At 38.6% G+C, this 21,277-nt stretch overlaps 1 protein-coding gene across 1 annotated transcript; it reads left to right on the top strand.

Annotated features, from left to right (window-relative positions):
* Window positions 1-1,724: 1,724 nt before the first annotated feature.
* LOC311098416 (leucine-rich repeat neuronal protein 1) lies at window positions 1,725-20,029 on the top strand. Its single transcript, XM_084138602.1, has 2 exons — window positions 1,725-1,954; window positions 15,561-20,029. Exon 2 carries the CDS (start codon window positions 15,646-15,648, stop codon window positions 17,890-17,892), a length of 2,247 nt encoding a protein of 748 aa, XP_083994728.1. The 5' UTR covers window positions 1,725-1,954; window positions 15,561-15,645; the 3' UTR covers window positions 17,893-20,029.
* The last annotated feature ends 1,248 nt before the right edge of the window (window positions 20,030-21,277 follow it).

The following is a 21,277-nucleotide window of genomic DNA, read 5'->3' as shown; positions in this document are numbered from 1 at the left end:
CCGTAATGATCGCGGGAAGGTCACCGACATTTTTTTCCATTAGTGGATGAGAAGAGATACAAAAATGGAGCCAATCAGCTCAGCAAGATAACAAGCATACAAATCAAATACCCAATGTTTCATTATCGTTCAACATCTTTTTAATCTGTTCTCAAACCAGTTCTGGTGTAGAGCACATATTGACCTGTGGGTCCATCCAGAACGCATTTACATTTCAGAAAGAAATAAAACATAGTTTGTATGCTTGAAAGTTCATAAAGGATTTTCTTTTGACGTTCTGTTTTGAAACAGTTTCTCGATTACTAGACAAATTCCCTCTTCAGTAAGAACATGATACGACCAACCATAATGACTCAACAATGACATCACATGCTTTACAAGCAATCGTTCCATAGGAAGAGAGGAAAGATGACTTTTTATTGTTATGTAATGAGGCTGTAAACATTATCTTCCCCTGGCAAAGCCCCATGGGTGACGCTATTAGTCACCCTTGGTTTTTGTTGTGTATTACAAGCTGCTTTCATGAGCCCAAAACAGCTGGAAGAACATCCAGAGTTAAATAAAATGCTCAGAGTACGTCCTCATAATTCAAAATGTTCATTAGAGCAAAGGTTGATGGTTCTTTTATTTTACAATCTTATAAAGTTGCCATACATACAATCTTAGTGACAAAAACAGCATATTTTGATGCTGCTGAAGATCTAGAGAGGAGCGTTTCATCATATGAAGGCTACACTTTTAATTATGACTAAATAAAACTGAGAGCTGAAACTGTCACAGTCAAAACACATGCAATGTTTGAAACTTGCAGGCAGAAACTGTATGAACACAGTTATCATAAAGATTGGCTGATTATTTTCTGAGTTATAAAAAACAAAACATAACAAGATATTATAAAGCAATAAAATAAATGTTACTACAAAGGATAAAAAATAGAGAACAGTATAAAAAAAATCTATATCCACATATCATAACATGAAAAATGTCAAAAACTTTTTGTTTTGTTTTTGGTTTCAGATTGTCACAATAAAATAAACAAAATATATAATAAAGGTTAAATTCATGAGGAAAAGAAAAACTAAATAAAAAACAGCACAATATAAATCAAAATGTCCAAATAAATAAATTACTATGAATAGAAAAAAATTAAAAAAAAATAAAATAATAATAATAAAGAAAAATAACAGCCTATAAAATAACAATTAGGCTATAGTTATAAAAAAAAAACCCAAAGAAAAATGGTTACTAAATATATATATATATATTATCTTTCTAAACAAAGAAAGTATTAATATTTTTCCACAAAGATGTCATAAATCTTAAAAATAAATGCCTTACGTTTCTTATTGAACACTGTTACGAATGCCAAAATCTTTTGTTTGCTTGGTCCCGAGAGGATAAAGGTTTACGAGTTATCTCTGACATCATGCTTTTTGTGTTAAACAGAAACCCGAGAGTGTATGAGCTCAGCGCTGATGGCAGAGGTTATTCTTCATCCTTCATCCTTCATGCCTGACGCTGCCGCAGGAGCTCAACCTGGAGGGACAGCGAAAACTCGACCATTACATCATTGCTATGGGATACACCGATGCCCCGCCCCCTGTGTGTCATTGGTGGAGCGACCTGGCTTGACGTTCCCATTGGTTAATGGCAGCGTAATGGAAAGCAGCGAGGGGGCGTGGCCTCGGCGTGTAGGGGCGCTTCAAATACACTGTAAAAGATGCATAAGGGAGCGATGCTGATGCTGGTGATGCGAGAATAATTTCACACCGGAGGCAAGCTTTCGAACGGACCGAGATGGTGATGATGGACTTCATTTTTAGGTTAAAATAAGCAAACGCAAAATCAAATCAACTGCCTACCGGTAGACGCGGTTATTTGCTCAAATTGCAACATAATAGAGAAATAGGTGAGAGTGAGACCCTGGATCGGATCTATCCTACAATCGCTGGAGGTAAGGGCGTTTCTGAAAGCATCCCTTTGGCGTTTGTGGTTTCAGATCAGAAGTTACAAACTCACAAACTGATGCCCCTACTAAGAGGGAATAAAACTGCTGGTAAATGTACTGTATATATTAAGAGTTTCTGAAGTTTCTGAGCTCGTGCCTTTATTTTGGATTCGCTTGATTTTTTAATGGAGTCACTTCGTCTTCACCTGCTCTCAGTGACCCCGAGGAAGCATCCAAAGAGCCTGAAATATTTAGAACCACATTAGAAACCAGCCTTGTTTGTTTGTATTATTTATTTGTTAGTTTGTGTCAATTGGGTCACACTTTAAATTACAGTGATAATTACAATGTACACAGAAATTACTGAGAAAACTATGCTCAGTGTAATTTTGTGGAACTGTTTGCATATTGTTATTGGTCTTGGCATTTTTTTACAGTAACATGTAAAATATGACACTGTAATTTAAAGTATTATGTGCATGTGTATATGTTTAGAGGTCTTTCTGTCATGCTGTAACCTTTGACTTTTAATATACCAAATGGAGACATCAAAACTCTTTACTGAAGTCGTATGTACTTTATAAGAATAATATTATTTAAATAATATTTTATCGGTAATGATGTTTCATCAAACATGTAATGAAATAACATGACGTTATAGAAGTGCAGTTGTATTTATTTATATAATTTTATATCAGGCACATCTAGAAGATATGATTTAGAAGCAGAAACGATGCATCATAACCTATCGTTGATAGCCCAATTTCGGCAGTGATGTTTTCTTGTTTAAGTGCCTTGTGTTTGCATGCGTTGAACAAAAATGCGCTGTTTAATTATAGCTGCTCTAAATAAAACCGTGCAGAAGACCTCTGAAGTAACACACCAGGAGAAAATGGCCCATGGGAATATGAGTGAACGGAGCAGAGACGGCACAGGAACCCTTAACAGTCGTAATGGATGCTTACATCCTCAGTTCATGTGATCTCACACTCCATTTGATTACTAAGTGCAGATTTATTTCCTTGGGCTGCTTTCCCTGTGTCTTGCTTTAATGATAGAATCCCAGAGTGAGATTTTATTGCCAGATCTTTGTTCAGTAAATTGACAACAGTTTTGGCCTACAATGGTAGACAATTACTAAGTGATATTTCATTGCCCATGAATCTATTTTATTGTATTATTATTTAATTTTTTTTTACATTTAGGCATTTGGTAGACTTTCTCTAAAGCAACTTACATTGCATTCAAGGCGTATTTGGAAGCAGGTTTATTAGGCTACTGTCACTTTAAGACCTGACGCACGGATCCATTGTAATGTTACACATGCGTTTTCTTTCTCAACTGTTTACGTTCACTTAAAACACAACTGACTGTGTTTACATGAATACTCGCCAGGACCGGCATATTGACATTATTTTGTGTGTATTTGACTGTTTAAGTGCAATAAGCAGCGAACAAGAATCTAATACTGAGAGGAGGCTTTATGTGTGTGCACTTTAGGTGTGAGTACAAAATCTGCGAGAACTAGTAAAATTATGCACAATATGCGCAATCCCACTTCGAAATTCAAGCCCTGTAACACCAACAATATCAACATATTATATCTATCTATTCTGCGGAAAATTAGTATTAGAAGCATTTCAAATATTTCAGTGTCGATATGTTGATGATATATCGAAATAATCCAGGTTGGCGGGTGTTAATGTCAAGCCCTGTACATTTATATATATATATTTTTTTTATTTATTATTTTTTATATACATAATTTAAATAAAATAAAATATTTCCTTGTTTGGGTCCATGGAAAGCTTTTATCGAACAGTTCTCTAGTGGAGGTGTTTCTCAGGCATTAAATGCTAATGCCGATCTCTGTGTGAGCAGTGGTTGTGTGTTTTGTGTGATGAAGTGTCCCACCTCCGGAGTCCGGACCATGCTGGATGTGGGATGCGTCTCTCCAGCCTGAGTGGTGAAAGGGTTGCTGCTGGTGTTTTGCATAATGCACTGAAGAGTTTGGGCTGTACAGAGGCACTGTTGCATTAGTTTGGAGAGGTTATTGAGAGCTAGCGGTGCTGTGGGTGGAGAAATGCATCAGGACTTTTGTGGCCCAGAACAAAATGAACATGAAATAACTCTTGGACTTGTCCTTGAGCGAGTCCTGTCCCCTGAGAGATACTTCAGCTCCTTCTCTCTCCATGTCTCTGTCAACATTTAGGCTTATCTGTCTCGCTCACTTTCACTCTGTCTCTCTTGTCCTGTCCACTTCTTATCTTTATCTTCTTAATCAGAAATGATTCTCGCCTTCACAGGGCAATGTTGAATCAAAGGAAGAGAAAGAGGACAGTGAGAAAGCAGCTCATATCACTTACCATTTAATACCAGGTTTCAGTCGATGAGTAAGAAGTGGAATTGGAATGGCTGGAATAGGAATTTTAAATGAAAAGAAATCAAAAGAACTTTAACACAACAGATGTATTTCATTAGTCCAAAAATTATATCATTATTTTTTTTTACTAAACTCTTTATTACCCTTTTATTCAAATTATTTTACAGCACTATACGTCCACCACACTGTTTTCAGTTAACAATAAATTAAGAATGTACATTTCCTGAAGAAAATGTGAAGTGGTGCTTGCAGTGGCAAAACTCGGCACGGTTGCTAGGGTTTTACTAGGCGGTTGCTATGGTGTTCTGGGCTGTTTCCAAGGTATTCTGGGTGGTTGATAGGGCGTTGCTAGGGTGTTCTGGGTGGTTGCTATGGTGTTGCTAGGCGGTTGCTAGGGTAGTCTGGGTGGTTGCTAGGGCGTTGCTAGGCAGATGCTAGGGTATTCTGGGTGGTTGCTAGGCAGTTGCTAGGGTATTCTGGGTGGTTGCTAGGCAGTTGCTAGGGTGTTCTGGGTGGTTGCTTGGTGATTGCTAGGCGATCAAATAAATTAATATTCACAGTAAACAGTGGGGTAAAATAAAGGATTTTCAAATATTCTTAAATGAAATATACATTTATATTTTTGGAATTTTGAAACATTGATTATTACTATTATCTTATGGAAATAACTCTTATGTTGTGTAGATGTTAGCTTTTATGGGTATGGATACGTTTTTTTCCTACTAAAAAAATAATTGATTAAAACTATGAAAAGCTATAGCTTTTATATGCACTCCTTTGAATTTCATTCTATTTTAATTCTACATCCATAAATTGACAAAATTCTGGATTTGAATTGGACTTTAAAAGGCATTCTCAGTCCAATCCAGAATAGCGCACAACTCTGTTTAGTAAACGCTGACTCTTGCCAGAGATTGCTCATGTTAGTTTTACAGCCTCAAATATTGCCAGATCTCAACTTTACTCTGTAATGTTTCATTGGAGACATTTAAACAGTGACTCATAAGTCTATTTTATTCACTCAGCCCACTCTCCCAGCAACAGTTCTCAGTCTTTTTTTTACACACCAATAAGTGTATTAATGGACAGTTATCTGCTGTATAGGGTGTATGTTCTGGGCCTTTACATTTAATACTCACTATTTTTTCACCCCGGCAGCCCAGTGATAGGGCAAATAACTTAGTGGGCCCTACAATTGCATTTATTGGCATCAAAAAAAAGAAAGCTTTGAATTTTAAGTGTTTTTCACTGGCAAAAATGCTTACGCTGGCTTTTCTTTGATTCAGCATGCATCCTATTTAATTTAAGCGCTGCACTAGCTCTACTGCACATTTTCAGCTTTTATTTGGCTCTCTTCACAGCTTTGGATGTTGCAATGATGAAATGTATAGCGACACTGGCTCATGTCAACCTAAACATCCAGTTCTGACTGTTATACGTGTGTTAAAGGTTCACTGCTGGCAAAATGGGCTTTCAATAAAACTTTGCTGTCTATGCAGACACAGTGAAATCGGTACCTGACTAGAGAAAACTGAGAAAAAAGGCTGTCGTCTGTCGCTTTTGCCAAAACTTCAACACCCATAATGCACTGCGCATGTTGCCATCCAAGACCGCTCCCAGTCTGCTATGGATACACTTAAAGGGATACTCCACTTTAAAATGAAAATTCTGTCATCATATACTCACCCTCATGTTGTTTCAAACCTGTATGAATTTCTTTCTTCTGCTGAACAGAAAGGAAGATATTTAGAAGAATATCAGTAACCAGACAGTTTCTGGTCTCATTGACTTCCATAGTATATTTTTTTCCTACTATGGAAGTCAATGGGACCCAGAAACTGTCTGGTTACTGACATTCTTCTAAATATCTTCCTTTCTGTTCAGCAGAAGAAAGAAATTCATACAGGTTTGAAACAACATGAGGGTGAGTATATGATGACAGAATTTTCATTTTAAAGTGGAGTATCCCTTTAAGGCTTGCCCAGACTAAAAGATTTTTAAAATCTTATCATATTTTCCAAATTTAAGAGACCACAAACATGACGATAAAAAATCATAGATTTAACAGTTGTGTTGCTATAGTGTGTGGAGTGCCGTGATGTGACCAGGAAAACACACCACACAGTAACAGATTCCATTCACAAACAACCAAATTCCCGACTGTGAACACATGAAATCTCACAAAATCTCTCACGGTCAAATGTGACTTTCTAATAAATAAACATGGCAGACATTGGGCAAGAAGAATTAATAGTGTTTAGATTGTTTAGACAGAAAATTGTCGGGGGAAAAAAGAAAAAGGTTTGGATGAAGTCGTGTTATGCTTCCGTCTTCTGTCAGCTCGCTTTCTGATTGGCTTTCGTTTCGTTCCATTTGACAATCTACACGGTGCGTGCGCGTTTGTCCTCGGGGTTCACCTCACACAACAGGATTTCTGATCACAAATATTCAACATGTTGGATATTTATGATTAGAGATTGGTGCGGCCCCGACGTTCTTCTGAGCAGATTTAATCACTCTTAACACAGGAAAATCTGATAAAATAATCTGTAGAACCATCAAGATAATCGGGATTTACCTAGGATTGTCGGAAAAGGAGAATTAGGCCCAAAATCTGCCCGTGTGTAAAATTTGTAGTGTGTGAGTGCCTTTACTAGATTCAAATACTGCCTAGGAAATACTTCTTAGCAAACTTTTAGTTATAATGGTGGACTTTATTGTTCCCGGTGCAAGAATTAAAAGTAAACGTTTAGCGGGAGTGAGATCGGTTTCCAGTGAAGGATCCAGTGTGTTGTAAGCAGTGGCTCAAGAATATGGAGAGAAAATCTGGAAAACCTCTGTTTTTGTTGCCAACATTTCAAACACGAACACAGTGTTTTTAGGCCAAACTCATCCAAAGAGTTTCAATCTCTTTGGTTCAAAAAATATCCGAAAGAAAGCTGTTGCCATAGTCTTCCATTTTTACCACAATGCTGTTTGGAGTAGACAAAGTTTTTCAGTGATAAACTTACAAAAACTGTTTTGTTAATAACCCTCTGTCGATCCGACTGTCTGTGGGCGGGGATACCAAAATGCGGATGTATAATATGTAATTTTTTACAAAATCCGACAAAACTCATTTATTTGGTGACAAATAAATGGGAATTTCTCAGTCCAAGTAACTCGAAGAACGTGTAAACATTGTTCATTTATTGTACATATACTACCAACATTGTAACAATACAAAGTGGGTTGAAAATCGGTGAAGTTACGCTTTAAGTCATGTAAGTGTCATATTACTGTGCCATTAGCAGCACCAAACTAAATTTTCTTAATCAAACAGGTTTTCTCAACACTCCACATCACATTAAGTCTCTTTTAAGTTTCATGCATTACCAGACATTTATCAGCCATAGACTGGATTTACATTAGTTTTACAATTAGTTTGTTGTTCAGCGAAGGTTAACCACTGTCATATTGATATTGGTAATTTAATATGAATGCGTGAGAAGCCGATGAAGGGTCGGAAATGAGGTCACAAAGTGTTGACAAATTGTGACGGCCCAGATGCATCTTTCCTTCACACCAATTAACAGCTGCTTTTTCCCATTTTTTACCCAATAGTAAAAGGCAAGGATGAAAATTAAAGACCTGCCTGCAGTGCTCTCAATAATTAATAACCTATCTATGAATATTTCATCGGCTCCAATACGTTTGCAGATGTGAGGGGCTGTGTACAGGCATGGCAAATAAAAAGGAAAGGAAAGTGTACTAAAAGAGAGATCAGCCCCAGAGGGTTATCGGCTACGCACCCTCCTAATCTCCAATCACCACTGTACTACTGCACATCGACGGGGAACAAACCCATTGTCTTGCTCTTCATTGTTGTACTTTGCTCTGATGTTGGAGTCATGTGAACATTTTCATATCATTACGTTTTAATGGTTTGCAGTAGCAACGCATTATTATGTTCTGTGTACATTGCAGAGTGTGAAATGTAGCACCTTGTAAATACAATTGTCAGGATGCTTGTTTGTTTCCAGCAAATGTAATCACTTTTAAAAGCTCAAAGGCGAAGATTTAGCAGTATAACTTTTTGCACCAGACTCGTGAACAGCTGGCTGGATAATCTCGCTTAAATTACAATCTGAGCCATTCATTCAGTACACTTCGCTTGGCCACTGACCCGAGTGGCACAACTTTTTATAATAGACACAGTGAATCAAACAACATCTGTATCATTTTTTTCCTTTCAGTTTTTGTATCATGAGGACTTTGGCACATGATATGCAGACACATTCAAAAATCTGATTTTTTTGTTGTTTGAAAAAAAGAAAAATCAGGAACTGGTGAAACACACTATAGAGTAATGATTTTTTATGTATTCTAACTTATTAATATTGATATTAATGGCAACATTAGTGTATGTGTGACCCTGGACCACAAAACCAGTCACATGGGTCAATTTTTTGAAATTGAGATGTATACATCACATGAAAGCTGGATAAATAAGCTTTCCGTGGATGTATGGTTTGTTAGGATAGGACAATATTCGGTCGAGATACAACTGTTTGAAAATCTGGAATCTGAGGGTGCAAAAAAATCGAAATATTGAGAAAATCTCCTTTAAAGTTGTCCATTTATGTACGCGACTGTGCTGCATTCACTCACAAAAATAAATGTTTTTTATATTTACGGTAGGAAATTTACTAAATATCTTCATGGAACATGTTCTTTACTTAATAGCCTAATGATTTTTGGCATAAAAGAAAAATCGATCATTTTGACCCATACAATGTATTGTTGGCTATTGCCACAAATATACCCGTGCTACTTGAGACTGGTTTTGTGATCCAGGGTCACATATATGTATGTACAGTGCATATTTAATTTTATAAAAACATTAAGCATGACTATGCAGTGCAACAATTATATTTTCTATAAGTGTGTAATAGTGTAATAATATATAATATTATAATATTTACATAACTATTGCAGTGCAGTGTTTCTTTTCTTTTCTTTTAAATTAGATTATATCCTTAACTGGATAGTTCCAAGAGTTTAAAGAGATTTATTTTTCTATCTATTTTAATTATTTTCATCTTTGTTTCCTTTAGGGCCTTATTACTGTAATCTCTCGAATGTGTATTTACATTACAGATTCACTAACCCGCTCAGGTGGTTCTCTCTGTCTCTCTCTCATTCACTCTTTCATTCAGCTCTTTCCCAGCTCTCTCTCTCTCTCTCTCTCTCTCTCTCTCTCTCTCTCTCTCTCTCTCTCACTGAGTCTGTATGTCCCATCACACACATATGCACAAGGAAGCCCCAAGGGTTGGTCCTTTTTGCTTCTTCCTGTCAGGTTGCCATGGCATCAGGCAAGGTGGCCCCATTTCCTGCCGCGCAGAGGGGCCGGGGGGGTTACGTCCAGAATGACCGTCCCAGTGTCTAATGCGATCGGACAGGCGTGCGGAGTAGTGTCACACGCTACAGCCAGACTGAGACTCAGCTGACGCACACACACACACACACACTCACAGATACTTCTTCATCGCTGAAGGTGATCTGATCTCTGCAGCAGCAGGATGGGCGGAAACAAGATGGCTTCTGCTTAATATGATCTGTCTCCTGTCTGTTAAAGGATCAGCACCTCTGAGGGTGAGAGGGGGCATTGGAAAGATATATCCCTTTAAAATCTCACTTGCTTCTCTGAGACAGCAGTGAGATTAAATAGAGAGCAAAAAAAAAAGGAGAATTTGCCTCTGATTTGTTGATTAAAAAAAGGCCATGCTGAGATTTGCCATGATACCAAATATGTAAGAAATCCCAATATGTACTCAAGATCAAAAAGATCTAATGATCTGAGCTGCTAGCTCTGCGTTCTAACTGTGTGTCAACTATCATCTTTTTGTCTTTTCTCCCAAGAATTCTTCCCCAGATGCTATTAAAATGCACGGGCTGGCAGAATGAGAGTTAGCGCACTGAGAATAGAGAAACACTCTAGCCTTAGGCAAGAAATACACGCAAATATGCTAACGCTGATGTAAATGCTTGGCCAACACATTGCTAGCATAATACTGGTCTCTTCTGAAAGTAGACACACTTGTTATTCTCAGTAGTGTTGTCAGTGTTAACTAAAACTAGATATGTTTTTCAGTAATTGAAATAAAGATTACAAAAACCTAGACTTAAAAAAAATGAATATCTGACAAAAACTTGAACTGAAACTTAAATTAAATATAAAAAATGGAAAAATAAAAGCGAATTTAAAACATTAATAAATACTATAATATTGTTTTAATAATAAAGTCACACTGATTTAAAGCCTGTAAGTTCAGCTTCTATCTACTTGAATGGAGATAATATTAGAGAATATAAACACAGTATACAAGTAATATATAAAACTTTGTCAAAATGAATTTTTAATAACATTAAATCAGGAATAAAACCTGACAGCAATGGTATCATAAACTGCGCTTTTTATGCTCTAATCATACCAAAAATAAATAAATAAATAATTTGTTTATACATATTATATTCCCATTCAGGTACATTAGTTGCATGATTGGAAATAGCTGACAAGATGGCCACCAAGTGAACCATGTGAACACTTGGACTACAAGGATGTTTACCAAACACTTGACATAACAGATACCAGATATTGAATCATGATTGAGCAGGTATGAGTTTCTTTATTACATTATAAATCTGCTACAGTATGCCAACATTTATGATGATATAAATGTGACGAAGGCCAGCTATAAGAGCTGTGCTGGTAAACATCACTCCCCTGGCCTCAAGAGGCTCACTGGCGACTGGTGCTGTGGTTATTTAGCACCCTTGTTAGCGCGCCCGCCTCCTATGCCGGAAACGCTGGTTCAAATCCCATTCGGAGCAGTGCGAGTAGAACCGGAGGGGTTTCATCCATCCATCCATCCATCTTCCGCTTATCCGGGGCCGGGTCGCGGGGGCAGCGGTCTAAGCAGGGATGCCCAGACTTCCCTCTCCCTAGACACTTCCTCCAGCTCTTCCGGGGGACCCCGAGGCGTTCCCAGGCCAGCCGGGAGACATAGTCCCTCCAGCGTGTCCTAGGTCTTCCCCGGGGCCTCCTCCCGGTGGGACATGCCCGGAACACCTTCCCGGGAAGGCGTCCAGGAGGCATTAAGAAAAGATGCCCGAGCCACCTCAGCTGGCCCCTCACGATGTGGAGGAGCAGCGGCTCTTCTCTGAGCTCTTCCCGAGTGACGAGCTTCTCTCCCTATCTCTAAGGGATCGCCCAGCCACCCTGCGGAGAAACTCACCCACAGCTCATGACCATAGGTGAGAGTAGGAACGTAGATTGACCGGTAAATCGAGAGCTTCGCCTCAGCTCTTTCTTCACCACGACAGACCGGTACAGAGACCGCATTACTGCAGAAGCTGCACCGATCCGTCTGTTCCATCCTTCCCTCACTCGTGAACAAGACCCCAAGATACTTGAACTCTTCCACTTGAGGCAGGAACTCTCCACCAACCTGAAGTGGGCAAGCCACCCTTTTCCGACTGAGAACCATGGCCTCAGATTTGGAGGCGCTGATTCTCATCCCAGCCGTTTCACACTCGGCTGCAAACCGTCCCAGTGCATGCTGAAGGTCCCGGTCTGATGGGGCCAGCATGACAACATCATCCACAAAGAGCAGAGATGAAATCGTGTGTTCCCCAAATGACACCCTCTGGCTGCGCCTAGAAATTCTGTCCATAAAAATTATGAACAGAACCGGCGACAAAGGGCAGCCCTGCCGGAGTAGAACCTCGGATTCAGGAGGAACAGTGCGGTTTTCGTCCCGGTCGTGGAGGGGTTTCATAACGTTGGTAAATGTACATTAGTAGTAAATGTAAATAAATGTAAAAAAACAGACCAGTAACAAACCTCAGTACTCAAGAGAGTGATAGGGTTACCCTCATTTGTTTGAGCCATTAAACAGGTGTTTTATTGGACAGATAGCTGCTATAAAATTGTGATTTCACTTGCTCAGCATGACTTTCCTGAGAGTAGTTGACCTGAAAGAGAACACAGTTAAATGCTAATATCAGTTATAGCACCCCACGCTTGGCTTGCATACTTGTATTGTGTTATGAATTGCTGCTAAAAGCATTTGCTTTCACATACCTGTGAGAGTACATTTCAGGCTTTATTCAGAAGATTGTGTCATTAGGGATTTTGAGATCTCAAATGTCATCATGATTCCCGGTAGCTTTGTTTCCAAAGAAACAGAACAGGTTGTACGTGAGTAAAAGTGACTCTAGTGTTGTTAAAATCTGATCTGTCCAACCTGAACTGCCTATAGGAAGCTTGACGACAACTCGACAACAAGCTAATGCAAGAGATTGCATGAAGTGTTTTGGACTTTTATGCACCGATATGTTGTGACAGCACAAGTCTTAGAAGTACATCAGACGTTTGAGGCTCTTTGCAGCAAAGAGGGACACACCCCATCCGTCTGACTGTCCCCTCCCCCGTCTCATCTCGCCCCTCTTCAACACACCTCTCAGGGGAGTTCATTTGTGTTCGACGCATGAAAAGATCATAGTGTGGAGGGGGGTGATTGAGGGTGGGTAATTTTTCCCCATCTTGTTTTCATTTCCAGAGCCAGTGCCGTATGAGCGTTCATCCACATTCTGGCTTTGTTCTGAGAATTTTGAACAGGCCTATCGCTGCAATCAAGAGCACTTTCCACAGGCTGAGCAGATTAAAAGACCCCCAGACTCAGCGGAATATAGGCGGCTCATGTCTCTGTGTGAAAAGTGTTGTATTTTATTGTGTTATACTGCCGCCACACGTGGAATTGTCTACCATTTAAAGCACTCAATCTCAAGTCAGGTCTCTCTGAGGTTTATGACATTCACTAATGAAAAGCTCTTTCATATTATGAAAAGTACCATGGTGTTTTCTGAACTTCTTGGAGTGTAAATAGCATGGTAGGCTATATGAATATGGGCACCTAACCCTTCATGATATTTGTCAAAATATAGGACACCATGGTATTATCATCATGGTAAATACCATAGTACTTTTTTTTTACCATGGTATTATGAAAGAGCTCTTTATTACCATGGTTTCACCACAGTACATTTTTAGTTCAGATGAGCAGTTAGGACAACAGATCACGTAGAATCACATAAAACCCTGTGCTCTCCTAGTTATTGTCTTATTTTGCTTATGACATAACAGAAAGGGAAGTTGCGCTTGATTGCATCACTGGGTCTATTTTAATGTGCAACCAGGATGTGTGGTTTGTGAGAGACAAAACTTTGATCCTCTCACTGATGTGCTTTGAACGAAGTTATTGTTACATTTGGTGCACAATATAAGTGTCACTTTCCATCTGCTCAGTGCTCCGTCATTTATCAGCTCTCATTTTAAATGTTCAGGACCCACATTTTACATTGGATGTCAAATGCTGACCAGTACAGAAATACTTTATCCTAAAAAGTAAAGAAAATTGTATTCAAAATGTTAAGTTATTTAAATTAAATTGATCTACATAGCTATCCAATAATTCATAGTGCAAAAAACAAAACAAAACAACCTATACCTATAGTCTGGGTCATATTTTATTTTACTTTGCATAGTTTTGTTCATGGTTTTCAAGGATGATACCATGTAACACTACTTGTCCATGGTGGCATCTTTCTTATTTGATAAGCCATGAATTTACTTGTCATGAATATTATGCTTTTGACTCTGATTGCATGAACTGAACTGATTGAATCAGTTCATGCATTCCCTGGTAATCAAACCCATGACCTTTGCATTGCTTTTCTATTTAAAGTACAGTAACACAATAAGTGACAGATGTATTTGCATCAACAGACTGTAGAGTTTGATTGGAAACACAGCCTTTAACATCAAGAACAAAAGATATTGGAATTGTTTTCTATTTCTATCTAGCCTATTTATTTTGCAATCCTATCTATGGTTATCCTAAATATGGGAATTCTTTATATTTGTATATCTATTTTGCCATCCTAACTATACACAGTTATACAGTGAGTTTAATTTTATTATTTGAGTTAAGCATTGTTTGTTTTTTTCTCTGTTCCCATCAGTACAAACCTTGACAAGAATCACTGTTACGACTCTTCTAAAGTCAGTTAGTGTTGCCGTTTGTTCTAATCAGTGCTGTCTTGCTTTAACTTCAATTACAGATTTGTGAAAACATATGGTGGGACTTTTAGATTTTCCTAGTTTAGTGTCTGTGTGAGTCATGCTATAAAACCTATTAACAGCTCAGTCTTCAGTTCTTCTCTCGCACCTCCTGCCTGTTAAATCCAGCTCATTAGCACCGAGCAGCAATCAGGGGAGCGATGCATCACAAACCCTGGCATAGTGGGAGATCAAACGGTAGTCCATCACCAAAGGCTCCTGTTTGAACTCGGGGTATATGTCTTTCTTTTTATGACGTTGAAAACAAAATGCTTTTTATGACAAATGCCACGTTGTGTTGTTGTATGTAGGTTATTTTCACTCCAGATGTCTTTGTATTGCGGAAGATTGAATATGTGTGGTAAGCAAATTCAAAAAGTAGCCAAAATGCTTGAGGCTTAAACATGCTCTTGAGGTCTCAAATGCCTCTGGCCTGGAGATATTTTTGTCCGTTGGATGTTTAGAGTGTGATAAAGTGCTTGGAATCTGTTTTATTGCATTGGTATTCATTTTGCCTTTCCTGCCGTATAGTTGCAGCCCCTCTGAGAGCAGTTACACTCAACGGTTACAAGACGGTGCAATTCTTCCAGGCGCACTTACACTTATGGGAAGATTGTACTGAGACGTATGGTGGAGCACACAGGCTTTGATGTGTGGCTCCTTTCATGTGTTTGTTGGAGCCTGTGTTTGGCAGGTGTATTTTTTGCATGCAGGCCGGAATAATGCTGCACGCTCGCTAACAATTGCTCTCTGTTTGACTAGAATGAGAGATGACTGAATAATCAATTATCAGAGGGATCTCTGAGCACTGGCAGGGGAACGAAGTGTAGGATATTAAAAATGTCAATTCTGGATATTTACTCATTGCAAAAAATGCTGCTTTGATTTGTTTGTGTGATCTTAAGGAGAGCAGAAATTGCAGTCTTTATGTTTAATATTCCTTCTGCGTGTACTGCAACTGATGCTAATAAATATCACATCTAAAGTTGCCGTTTATGTCATTTGCACTCGGCTGACATCATATAATCTGCTTGATTTATATGTCTTCTTTCTTTTTCATTTTGCAGGGCTGGATGAGAAAATTCCTGTTTTCCATTTCGCAGAAATCTTCCCTCCAACTGTCAACTACCTACTGGGCACAGCACTCTAGAGATGCTCAATATGGAGAGAACTGCCATTTCCACTTCACTGCTCACAGTCTGTTTTGTGTTGGCTGCGTGTCGCTGTTCCCTTGCGATTCCCTTCTGCCCTGCCCAATGTGTCTGCGAGACCCGCCCATGGTACACACCTCAGTCAGTCTACCATCAAGCCAAGACTGTTGACTGCAACGAACTCCATTTGAGCAGAATCCCATGGAATATTTCAATTGATACTCAGGTGCTGCTTCTTCAGAGCAACAATATCTCCAGGGTAACCTCAGAGCTCCAGAGCTTGGTCAACCTCACGGAACTGGATCTCTCCCAGAACCACTTCACACAAATCCAAGACGTTGGCTTAAGTAACCTAACCCAACTGGTCACACTCTACCTTGAGGAAAACCAAATTAAAGAGCTGCCTGATATGTGTATAAAGGATCTAGTCAGCTTAGAGGAGCTTTATATTAATCATAATCAGATCTCTTCTATTGGTCCTAATGCCTTTTCAGGCTTGGGGAACCTGTTGAGGCTTCACCTTAACTCCAACAAGCTTGTGGCGATAGACAGCCATTGGTTTGAGTCCCTACCCAACCTTGAGATCTTAATGATTGGGGAAAACCCAATTCTTGGGCTGCAAGATATGAACTTCCACCCCCTCTCCAAGTTGCACAGTCTGGTTCTCGCAGGAATGGGGCTCAGGGAAATACCTGAGGGTGCTTTCCAGGGATTAGAGTATCTCGAGAGTCTCTCGTTCTTCGATAACAAGCTCACGGCTGTGCCGAAGAAAGCCCTGCGTGTTCTACCGAGCCTCAAGTTTCTTGACCTTAACAAGAATCCTATCGTCCGTATACAGGAAGGTGACTTCAGAGACTTTCCCCACTTAGAGGAACTCAGTTTGAACAACATGGAAGAACTTGTGGCGGTTGAGAGGGGCGCGTTCTCAAACTTACCACAAATGGCCAAATTGGAGCTCTACAACAACCCTCACCTGTTCTTTATAGACCGAGCCGCTTTCCTAAAAATGCGTGTCTTGCGCACCTTACTGATCCACAATAATGACCTCACACTTTTGCCCCATGAGATTTTATCCGCTTTCCCCAGTCTGGATGAAATCAGTCTTCATAGCAACCCACTCAGGTGTGATTGTCTCGCCAATTGGGGGCCCATCCTGGGCAACCAATCGAGCCTCAAAGTTCTGGAGCCCCAAATAACTCTTTGTGCATCCCCACCTCATCTTGTCGGCCAATCCCTTCAGGAAGTGGTGTCTGCAAGTTGGAATGGGGCAAGCAATACCTGCCTGCCTCTAATTTCCCAGCATGCCTTCCCTCCACTGCTCAATGTCACCTTAGGACAGCTTCTAACACTCAACTGCTGGGCCGTGGCAGATCCAGCGCCTCAGTTTTACTGGGTGACACCCACCGGTGACAAAGTCACTTCTGAAGCTGTTTCCCCATCCTCAAATGAAGGAGGAGGAATGACGAAGAAGAAGCACCGGATGCAAGAACAAGGAGCTCTTGAGATCCCACATGTCGAACCTGAGGATTCTGGTCTCTATACATGTGTTGCTTGGAATGCAGAGGGAGCCGACACCAGAAGTGTCTCTGTCTACGTGGATAGGAGCAACTGGCATGGTGGACGGTCTATTGGAGGTCATCATGGGGTGTTGAATACCACCGGATCCTTGGTAATCCTGGCAAAAATTGTCCATGCCCAGTCTGTGGTGCTCGAATGGAAGGTGCACCCTTTTGCCGTCTCTTCCAACCATGAGGTGGCACAACCCAAGTGGCTCAGCGCTACCGTAAAGATTGACAACCCGCAGATCAGCTACACTGCAATGGTCCCCGTAGATGTCCAAGAGTACAACCTCACACACCTCCTACCTTCCACTGAGTACAGGGTTTGCCTGACCATGGCCGGCACCGAGCAGACCCAGCACTCTTGTGTCAACGTGACCACTAAAGAAGCCAGCTTTGCTGTGGAGATGGTTGCCCAGCCGGCCAATGTAGCCCTGGCAGCCGTCATGGGCTCAATGTTCGCCATCTGCATCATGGCTCTGTTGGTGTTCTATATGGGACGGCGCATGAAGCAGAAATCTTGTCATCACTCTCTTAAGAAATACATGCAGCACACCACCTCCATTCCCCTGAACGAACTCTACCCACCGCTTATTAACCTCTGGGAGAATGAGACGGAAAAAGAGAAAGAGGGCCCTGCTGACCCTCAAAACTCACAGATAGACACTTCAAAAACGTATATGTGGTAGCTGCACAACAGAAAGTAGATAACAGACATTTTAAACAGTATATGTACTGTTATGTACATAAATGACAAGTATGTGTTACTGATTTGTCATTGTGAAAAATATATGTATTTTTAGATTGTACCCTTCAATGCCAAGCACACTTGGTTGCAGTTGTGATTTGTTAGAAGACCAACAGATGTGGGCAGCAAAACACATTTTATGCTTTTGCATTGCATTGTATTTTCTGAGACTAATTCCACGTTAAGCATGCCAATGTGTTAATAATTCATATAATTTATTCATTCTATATCAGCACTTAGCACGATAATACACTAACACAGATCAACACTATTTATATCGCCTCACACATATCAAATGCGTTCACATGACATCAGATACACAGATTCTGGAGTTTTTGCATGGAATTTTGCATGATATTTTGGTGCTAACAGGGTGAGTCCTTTCCTAGTTCTCTCACTTCTAAAAATACACCGGTGTGAGAAGGTGACATAAGCGTGCTCGTTGCTCTCATTTGTCTTCAGCTCGTCGCATTTTATCACCTGCATTGTAATGAAAATAAAACCTGCCAGGTGCTATGAAGTTGAAAACTAATTAACTGTCATATGTAATTAATATCTGGAACACAACTGCGCAGCTGTGCTTATTTATTCTTGCATTGTTAAATAACTATTTATTGAAGAGTGTTTGAAAATGGCTGTGTTTATTAGCACTGCCTGAAAATGTATTTCATAATTGATAGAAAAAATCATTAGCCTATAATGATTATGTGGTTCAAATGTGTGACATTTACTAGCAGACATTCACCTTCGTTAACAATGATGGGGCCGTTTTATGCTTTGCACCTCATCATGCGCTTGTTGTTTTGATTACTGAGAGATTGCTTCAGTTCTCAGTTAAATATGTTGCCAAACTCAATATTCACACAATTCAGTCTTAGTGCGGTATATTAGGTATCAAGTGAGTGTGGAGAATGAGAACTGAATTGAATGAAAATTGAAAACAAATCAATTTTGTTGTTTTTTCTCCTCGCATAGATTAGTTAACCTTTAAATTGCACATGCCACCCTTAAAACAATATTAATTTTGTCTAAAGGTTTTGACATGTTTAAAATTTGTGCACAATCCTGCATTATATTGATCAATACAAATGTTATGCAAGACACATGCTCATGTATTGTTGTTCTGTTTTGTATGAGCAAATCCAACATCCATCCAGGTATGAATGAAATATAACCAAATCAAATTTTGATCTATCAAAAGTGTTCTAAAAGGCTTTAACTTTAAAGGTGCACTCTGTAATTTACCCTAATTAAGAATAATGTAACCCTAAAAAATTACATTATATTTTATTTTTACATTAGAGAGGACTCCAGTCATATCTAATCTAATAAAAGCTTTTACATGGACAACATATGACTTTCTATAATGGCATTTCAAACCGGAAACTTTAGCTTTAGCGTGATGCTGCATTCACATTGCTAATTGTCAGTGTACTGTAAGTCCAAGAAGACTCAGTGCAACATAAAAAAATTATGTTATGAATTATTTGAATGGATGTGTGGGAATATTTAGCTCTGAAGGACTGTGAGGAAAATATACTATCTTAAAATAACATCTGTTTTCTTGCTCAGTTTTTGAGCTAATTATTGTAATTGTTATTATTTTGTATTTTATGCTGAATTTTTTATTTTACTTTATAATTTGTGGGGATAGAAAATGCACTCAAGTCCATGTGGACAACTTCTAGAATTGACATGTTTGCAGTCAGTTCTGATATGAAATGTATTTCATACACGTCACATGATTTTAAGGTGTTCTTTCATCACTGACTGTAAATCACATTGTGTGTTATTACTGGAAGAAGAGCAGAGAAAATGTCACCTTAGATTAAGCATTAAATGTTTCATTGCAGCTCTGCCCTCTAGTGGTGGAGGACACTAATTGCGTCTTACACGATTTGCTGTCTCTCAGTGAATAGCAGGGTATTTTGTAATAGAGGAAAAATATTGCTATATTTCAAAGTCAAAAATAATGGTTTTACACTGTTAAGGCGTGTTGTGACGTCCATGCGCAGTAGTTCAGGAGAAATGATTGTCTGAAGAAACATTTGAGAGAAATAAACACAATATCACTACAATAGGCTACAGCTTCTCTTTATTGTTTATCCTTGAAGTTTATGTCTAAAACTGTTTGAGTATCAATACATTATTTTTAACTTTAAAATTGCTTCTGCTGAAAAGTTTCCCCTTTAAAACTTTTGTGACAAAGTGCCATTTTAATTAGTTTAATATTAATAGTTACATATTTTTTTTACTTGCACCCTGATGATCCAACCCAGCATCAAAATATTTTGGAAGCCTTTATTTTCATAAAATGAGTTTTAACCTTTTCAATTGCTATGTTATAAACCAAGATATCATCCAGTCATTTATGTAATTAACCCATTACATTTTGATATATTGACAAGTATTTTCGAAAGGTTTATATTTATTAAAGGTTTTTTTTATTCTAGGTTTTTAGAATGTCCACTCTTATTATATTATATTAGCCTATATTATATAATATATCATATTATATTACATTATATTCAGTAATTGAAACATTCACATCATAACAGAATCAAGAACCGTATAGTTTGTCATCAACAAAGTCTAATTAATCAGGATTTTTTAGTTTTCTAGTATAGAGGATGGTATGCAAACTATACTATTTTGTATTTTATTTAATACAACAGAAACCAGGTTGAGGAGGTATAACAGCATTTTATTATTATCAAAATATGAGATATAATAGATAGTGGCCACACTTAAACTGTAGGAATGTCACTGCATTAGAAAACTAAATATGAAGGGAGGTGGCATTTATTTAAAAGACAGTATTTTCAAAAACACATACCATTTTTAATGATCATTTATACAACAGAAGGTCACAAATGTTTGACTTGAACACTTTAATGGGTTAAACCTTGTTATATTTCTGCTTTGGAATAATATCTTAATATATCTTAAAATACACAGCTATAAATTCATAAACAAACTTTTGCAAAATAATATCCTATGAAATACGATTTGGATTACTAACATTTTAACTGTTGTTTACAAGACTATCACATGTCAAAACACATTTTTAAATGATAATTAATATTTATTTTGTTTGAAGATGAAGGGTATTAGGCAATTTATGCTTGTTTAGCTGCCCATGAGTCCACATAGTATTAATCCACTGTTACTAGTTTATTTAGATTTAATAAAACCATAAACGTTCATAATAAACAGAATGTATGTATGTATGAATGAATGAATGAATGAATGAACAATTCACCTGACAGCTTCTGAAGCAGAGCACAGGAGAGGCGGAACGAGCGGCGAGACGGAAATGACGTGCC

This window comes from Abramis brama (genome assembly GCF_963993115.1).
Source record: "Abramis brama genome assembly, chromosome: 16".
Taxonomy (NCBI): Eukaryota; Metazoa; Chordata; class Actinopteri; order Cypriniformes; family Leuciscidae; genus Abramis; species Abramis brama.
This window is presented reverse-complemented; position numbering and strand designations above follow the sequence as displayed.

Coding starts and splice junctions, on each gene's coding strand:
- LOC311098416 (XM_084138602.1), top strand. CDS start 15,646: ATGCTCAATATGGAGAGAACTGCCATTTCCACTTCACTGCTCACAGTC.